We start from the raw sequence: 6,823 nt of genomic DNA, 5'->3' as shown, positions 1-6,823 counted from the left end.
GTGGGCCCCCCATGCTCAGAGCAGCAGGTGGTGCAGAGCAGGGCAGGACCTCACCCCAACACCAGCTCCCGTGGCCCCCTGGCGCCAGCAGGAGGGTAGGGGTGACCGTGTCTCGGGGTGGGCACAGCTTTGCCCTCCCGCTGGGCCAGTCCTCACCTCTGAGGCGCCTCCTCTTCCAGAATCGGAGGATGTGAGCACCGACCTGCACGTGTTCTCCGAGGAGCAGATGGAGATCACGCTGGGAGAGGTGAGCCAGGCCCTGCCTCCTGGTCTGCTGGCCCCCCTGGGAAGGCAGCCCTTCTGCAGACCAGAGCTGCCACTGGGAGCCTGCTGGGCCAGTAAGACAGGGCAGGGCAGGGCAGGGCAGGGCAGGGCAGGGAAGGGAAGGGCCAGGCTTTGTGGCAAGAAGACACCCCTGGCCTCAGGGACACGCCGTGGGAGGCCTGGGCGGCTTCGTGGAACAGGAAGCCTGAGGCCAGCACGTCCCCTGCAGATCACAGAGGGCTATGTCGGCCCCTTCAGCTCCATCAAGGTGCCCATCATCTTCTCCCCGGTCACCCCCGGCACCGTCCAGAGCAGGTTCCAGTTCACGTTCAAGAACCAGCAGTGCCCGACGGTGAGAGTCCTGCAGCCGCTCCGTGCACAGCTCAGCACACACGCCTCCCCGTGCGCCTGCCCCCGGCCCTGCGGCAGCGCACGCCTCGCACACTCAGGCAGCTGGTGGTGGCTGGGACAGTTGGCACCCAGAGCCAACAGTGACACATGTCCACACACATGTCCATGAGCACATGCACACACATGCCCACACGGTGTATGTCCACCTACGTGCGTGTCCCACGCACATATGGACATGTGTTTGTGGGCACACCGTCACGTGCGTGTGTCCACATGTGCATGTTTCCACACGCATGCACGCTTGTACATGCATATGCACGTGTTCATGCATACAGCCTTTGCTCTAAATCCCTAGAAATGTCTTTCTTAATTTCCAAGTAGTTAAATTTTCTTTCATTAGTTTTTATCGTTTATTTTTTACGTCTATGAAATTATGCTCAGATAATATAATGTGCAATCTCTCCTTTTTAAAAAAATACATTTTATTGATTTTTTACAGAGAGGAAGGGAGAGGGATAGAGAGTTAGAAACATCGATCAGCTGCCTCCTGCACACCCCCTACTGGGGATGTGCCCGCAACCCAGGTACATGCCCTTGACCGGAATTGAACCTGGGACCCTTGAGTCCGCAGGCCGGCGCTCTATCCACTGAGCCAAACCGGTTAGGGCTCTCCTTTTTTAAAAAAATTTGTTAAAGTTTTCTTTGTGACCAGAGGTGAGGTTGACTGTGAAGACGATGAACAGATCTGTTGGCCGGTTACGCCCGTTCCCCGTGCCCCTCCCGCCCTTCACGCGGCAGCCCCCACCCCACCCCGCATCTGCGCAGACGGCTCTCCCGGCACCGTTGGGTCCAGTGCGAGGGCCCTTGCTCACAGCCACACGCTGTGCGTCTCAGAGGCCCACTCCCTCCCGCGTCGTGCTGGGCGCGCCTGCCGTCCGGGGGGCCGCCTCCCTCTCTGTCCCCCCAGCACAGCCACCCTGTGATCATCGCTTTGAATCTTTTTTAAAAATATATTTTTATCGCCAGAACCGGTTTGGCTCAGTGGATAGAGCGCCGGCCTGCGGACTCAGGGGTCCCGGGTTTGATTCCGGTCGGGGGCATGTGCCTTGGTTGCGGGCACATCCCCAGTGGGGGGTGTACAGGGGGCAGCTGATCGATGTTTCTCTCTCATCGATGTTTCTGGCTCTCTGTCCCTCTCCCTTCCTCTCTGTAGGGAATCAATGAAATATATTTAAAAATATATATATATATATTTTTATTGATTTCAGAGAGGAAGGGGAGGGAGGGAGCAAGAGAAACATCAATGATGAGAGAGGATCATGGATTGGCTGCCTCCTGCACACCCCACACTGGGGATGGAGCCCACAGCCCAGGCCTGTGCCCTGACCGGGAATCGAACTGTGACCTCCTGGTTCCTAGGCCGACGCTCGACCACTGAGCCCCGCCGGCCGGGCTGTTTGAAAATTCTTATAGTAGAGAATGTTCTTAATTACACGCCGAGAAGTGCCCTGGACCCCAGGCAGGGCCAGTGCAGCCTGTCCCGCGTCGGCCGGCCGGTCGGCACCCGCAGCCCCACAGCCGCGTGTTCAGTTCTCGCCTTCCCGTCCAGTTACACTTCCGAGCCATCGGCGTGGCGGTCGACGTGCCGGTCTGGGTGCCCAAGTCCATCGTGGACCTAAAGATATGCATGTTCGACCGGCTGTACCAGGACACCATCCAGGTCCACACGCGGTGAGCGTGCGCCTGGGCTCGGGCGGGCTGGGGCGGCGAGAAGCGTGACGAGGCTCCTGGAAGCTCCTCCAGGGCCCAGGGTTCCCAGGACGAGGTCACAGGTCCCACCCAGCGGGACGGCCCCCTTCCTGTAGCTGAGAGGCCTGTGGGTGAGCGGGGAGGGGGCCTGGGGAGCGGGGGCTCCAGGAACCAGCCGTGATGGGGGCACGGTGTCGGGCAGCACGGCGCCCGCCCGCGGGGTGGGTGAGGCGGCTCTCGGCCCCTCTGGCTGGTCCTGAGTTGGGAGCAGGGACAGAACTTCCCGGGAGCTGCAGCCACTGACCACGGCCTGGCCCTCCAGGCCCCCGAGCGTCCGGCAGAGCCTGTGCCTGGGCGGGAGGGGGCAGAAGCCGGTCAGGCAGGGTCCCCCCATCACCCCGACGCCTCCAGGCCCTGCCCCAGCGCCTGCCTGGCAGGAAGCCCTCGTGGTGCTTTCATTCAGGAGGATTCTCACCTGACGTCGGACGGAAGGCGAGCCCCCGAGAGGCAGGGCTGGGAGACCCTGGCTGTGACGTCAAGGCAGCTGGCGTGGGGGTGCCCGAGCGCCCTGGGGCGGGTGGAGAGAGCGGACAGGCCCCGGGGGCACTGAGCCGCTCGGTCCCGGCCCCCGCCTGCTGCAGGTCGAAGGCGGCCCTGCGTCTGAAGTTTGAGGTGTGCAAGGAGCTCAAAGGCCACATGGAGCTGCTGCCAGAGACGGGCTACATCCAGGCCCTGTCGACCTACTCGGTGCAGCTCAAGTTCCTGCCGCGGTGAGCGCCCGCACGGCCGGGGGGTGGGGTCCCAGCGGAGACCGGGAGGCGGTGCCCGGGGTAGCTCTGCGCCTGTATTTCCCGCCTCCCGTAGCTCCTGCCGATTCACTCACCTTGTTCTGGGGAGGGCAGGGCGGAGCGGTTTGTTGTCGCCTAACTGATGCGTTCCTTGGTTGCTGCTGGTCTATGCCCCGACCGGGCTCAAACCTGCACCCTGGCGTAGGGGGATGATGCTCTAACCAGCTGAGCTACCAGCCAGGGCTAATTGCAGGATTTAAAAGCACCACCAGATTAAAAATACATATATATATATATATATAAATATTTAAATAAAAAAATAAATCAGCCTGCGGACTGAAGGGTCCCGGGTTCGATTCCCAGTCAGGACACCGGCCCAGATTTCGGGAGCGTGCAGGCGGCAGCCAATTGATGATTCTCTCTCGTCGCTGATGTTTCTCTCTCTCTCTCCCTCTCCCTTCCTCTCTGACATCAATTGCGCGCGCGCACACACACACACACACGCACACACACGCGCGCGCACACACACACGCGCACACACACGCACGCGCGCACGCGCACACGCACACACGCGCGCACACATATGCAACAATCACACACACGCACACACTCACACGCACACACACACACTCACGCACACACGCACACACACGTGTGTGTGCACCACTCAGGTCAGTTTCACTGTCGTTTCCCAAAATATGACCGAGAGAAGCACAGGCGAGCGGCGCCGTCTCTTGCAGACACACGCTGCCGGAGGACGCGGGCAAGTACTTCGACAGGGAGAGCAGGATCCTGGAGGCCCCGCTGACCATCCGCGTGGCTGACCAGGTCTGCGGGGACCTCCCTGGTGTTTGGGGAGCGGGGGCTGCTCTGGAGTTGGGCCCCGGCAGGTTTCCAGTCGCCAGGCCTCACACGGCGGCCCCTGCCGGGGAGATGCAGGCGGGGAGTGTGGGTCAGCGGGGCTGGGAGCTCCCCAGGCTGCGGGCGGTCCCAGCACCCAGACCCCATGTGCCACACACTCACACACCTGCTCACACTCACACCCGCCACTGACCTCACACCCAGACCGCAGTGCGCGGGCATGCGCCTCCTCAGGACACGCACACATGTGTGCACACGTGTGCGCTCACTCCCGCGTCTCCCGTTGGCACCTCTGTTACAGCGGCATCCACGCCCTTGCAGGTTGGGTGGCAGAAGAGGGGGTTCTCTGAAGGGCGAGCTGTGCCCCTGAGGGCCCCGCGGCCGCAGCGAGGCTCCTGGTGGTCCGTGACTGGCACGCGCTGGCCCTTTGCCCCTCAGGTCAAGCCCATAGAGTTCACCGTCCACGCCACCGTCACCACCTCGGACCTGGAGCTCAGCCCCCTGGAGGTGGACTTCGGCTACTGCACCATCTACGAGGCCGTGAGGACCCCGGTCAGCGTCTGCAACCTCTCCCTCCTGCCCCAGGAGTTCGGGTTCGTCGGGGTCCCCAAGGTGCGTCCCGTCACGGGGGCAGGGCGGGCGTGGGGGCAGGGACGGAGTCAGGAAGCTCTGGGCACAGGTCAGGTGACTGCTGACCCAGAGGCCGAGCCGCCTCCCCCTCCCTGCCCTCCACGCCTCCCTCCCCACTGCTCTGCCCGGCTCTCTCTGCTGTCCCTCTCTCCGTCCCTCCTGCCCGTCGCTGCCTCACCCTGCCTTTCTCCATCCCCCCTCGCTCTCCTTCTCTGGCCACTGCACACACAGACTCCAGACCCTCTGCCCTCCCTTCCTGCCTCTCTCCCTGGCTGCCCGTCCTCTCCTGGAGCTGCCCCTCTGTAGACCTCACCGTCCATCACACTACACACATGTGCTCACATGCACGCAGACACTCACACGCATACTCACAGCATGTGCTCACATGCAGACACTCACACACTCGCATACACGCTCAGAAGCATGTGCTCACATGCAGACACTCACACACACACTCACAGCATGTGCTCACATGCACATACTCACATACACACGCACAGCATGTGCTCACATGCACGCAGACACGTGCACAGATGTGCATATACTCACAGACATGCAGACACACACGCATACACTTACTTATACTCAGACACATGCACTCGCATGCACACAGACACAGGTGCGCTCATATGCACTCACAGACATGCAGACACACATACACACACTCACATGTGCACAGACACACATGCACGCAGCCGTGCTCGCACACTAACATGGACACCTGCGTGCACATCACTCTGCCGCGCCAGCCCGTGTGCCGCAGTCCCCGTGACGCGCCCGCAGACGCTGTGTGTTCTCCCTGGTGCCCGTGGTTCCTGTGCAGTTTGTGGACATCCAGCCCAACGACGGCTTCGGGACGATCCTGCCCCTGGAGACCGTGGAGCTCGACCTCATCTTCCAGCCCACGAAGGCCAAGGAGTACAACTTCGAGCTCGTCTGCAAGTCGGAGATCAACCGGTGAGGGGGGGGTGACGGGGGACGGGGGGGCCGGCACTGGGCTGGCTGTGGGCTCCTCAGACCTGGCACAGACGCCTGAGGCCTTTGAGGGTAAGTGTGGGTGTGCATGTGTGGACATGTGTGTGTGTGGTGTGCCTGTATGCATGTGAGTGTAGACACATGTGAGTTCACATGACTGTGCATGTGCGGGCATGTGTCTGAGTGTACGTGGTACGTGTGTATACGTGTGTGGTGGGCATGTGTGAATTTGTGTGCATATGTGGACATGTGTGAGTTCGTGTGGCTGGGGCATGTGTATACACGTGTGGACACGTGTGGGTTCGTGTGTGTGGAGGTGTGCATGTGTGTGAGGCAGTGTGGGTGCACATGTGGGCCTGACGGAGGACCTGAGTGAGAGGCAGGCGACCCAGAATCCTGCGGGAGATGTGCTGCGTGTGAGCTCGTGGCGCGTGAAGAAAGGCGTTCACGGGTGAGTGGCGCCGGGGAGCACCCTGTTCCTGCGGGAGGAACGAAGCCGCACGTCCGTCACGGGGACCTGGGCCAGCGGGGGACAGCGGCCCGGCCCCTTCCCGGAGGAGAGCATGTCCACCCAGCGCTCGCCGTCTCCGTGCCGCTCAGCTGCCTGCGTCGAATACGAGCCGCAGGGGTGGTGGAGCCGTGGGCATCAGCGTCCACGGGCACCGTCTCAGTGTGTGGCACGTCCGTCGCCGCGAGGGTGACGGCAGCAGCATCGCCCCGCACGGGCGTCCGATGCCCTGTGTTATGGGTTCAATCAGCAAGATAGACCACCGACTCAAAATTTAAATTTTAAGAGCCTTTATTAAGCTGGCCAGCTGACTACAGCCGAGTCGCTCCCGTAAGAGCCTCGCAGCTTGCAGTGCCAACCGAGAGTACAGCAAAGCCTTTTATCTGCAACACTACAAAGTGTTTCCAAAAAGAAAAAGAAAAAACAAACTGCAAAGCGGTTCATTAGCCGTTCATGGTACTGGCAGGGTAAAAGGTCACAAAAGTTTACAAGTACAAACAGGAGGAAAGCAAGGTCACACCTGGCTGGGTTTCAATCATAACACATTGCTTTTCTAGCGAGATAATTATCAATGTTTCTCTCCCATGGTCCCTGCCCCTCAGCCCACTCAGTAATTCTTCTCTGCCAGGCCCCTGCCCCTAGCACACAATGCGTCGGGTGAGGCCGGCGCCGCGGCCCCGCGCAGAGGAAATGCGGA

At 61.1% G+C, this 6,823-nt stretch overlaps 1 protein-coding gene across 1 annotated transcript; it reads left to right on the top strand.

Annotated features, from left to right (window-relative positions):
* Positions 1–179: 179 nt before the first annotated feature.
* On the top strand, positions 180–5,604 carry CFAP74 (cilia and flagella associated protein 74; the record flags this gene model as incomplete). The annotated part of the gene is made up of 7 exons (XM_006109357.3): positions 180–247; positions 494–616; positions 2,225–2,346; positions 3,006–3,134; positions 3,893–3,980; positions 4,452–4,625; positions 5,467–5,604. Coding segments are annotated over 7 exons (842 nt in total), but the record flags the coding sequence as incomplete, so codon positions are not given.
* Between the last annotated feature and the right edge of the window lie 1,219 nt (positions 5,605–6,823).

This window comes from Myotis lucifugus, unplaced genomic scaffold (assembly GCF_000147115.1).
Source record: "Myotis lucifugus unplaced genomic scaffold, Myoluc2.0 scaffold_8639, whole genome shotgun sequence".
NCBI classification, from domain to species: Eukaryota; Metazoa; Chordata; class Mammalia; order Chiroptera; family Vespertilionidae; genus Myotis; species Myotis lucifugus.
Note: the sequence above shows the minus strand (reverse complement) of the source record. Positions and strands in the feature narration are given on the sequence as shown.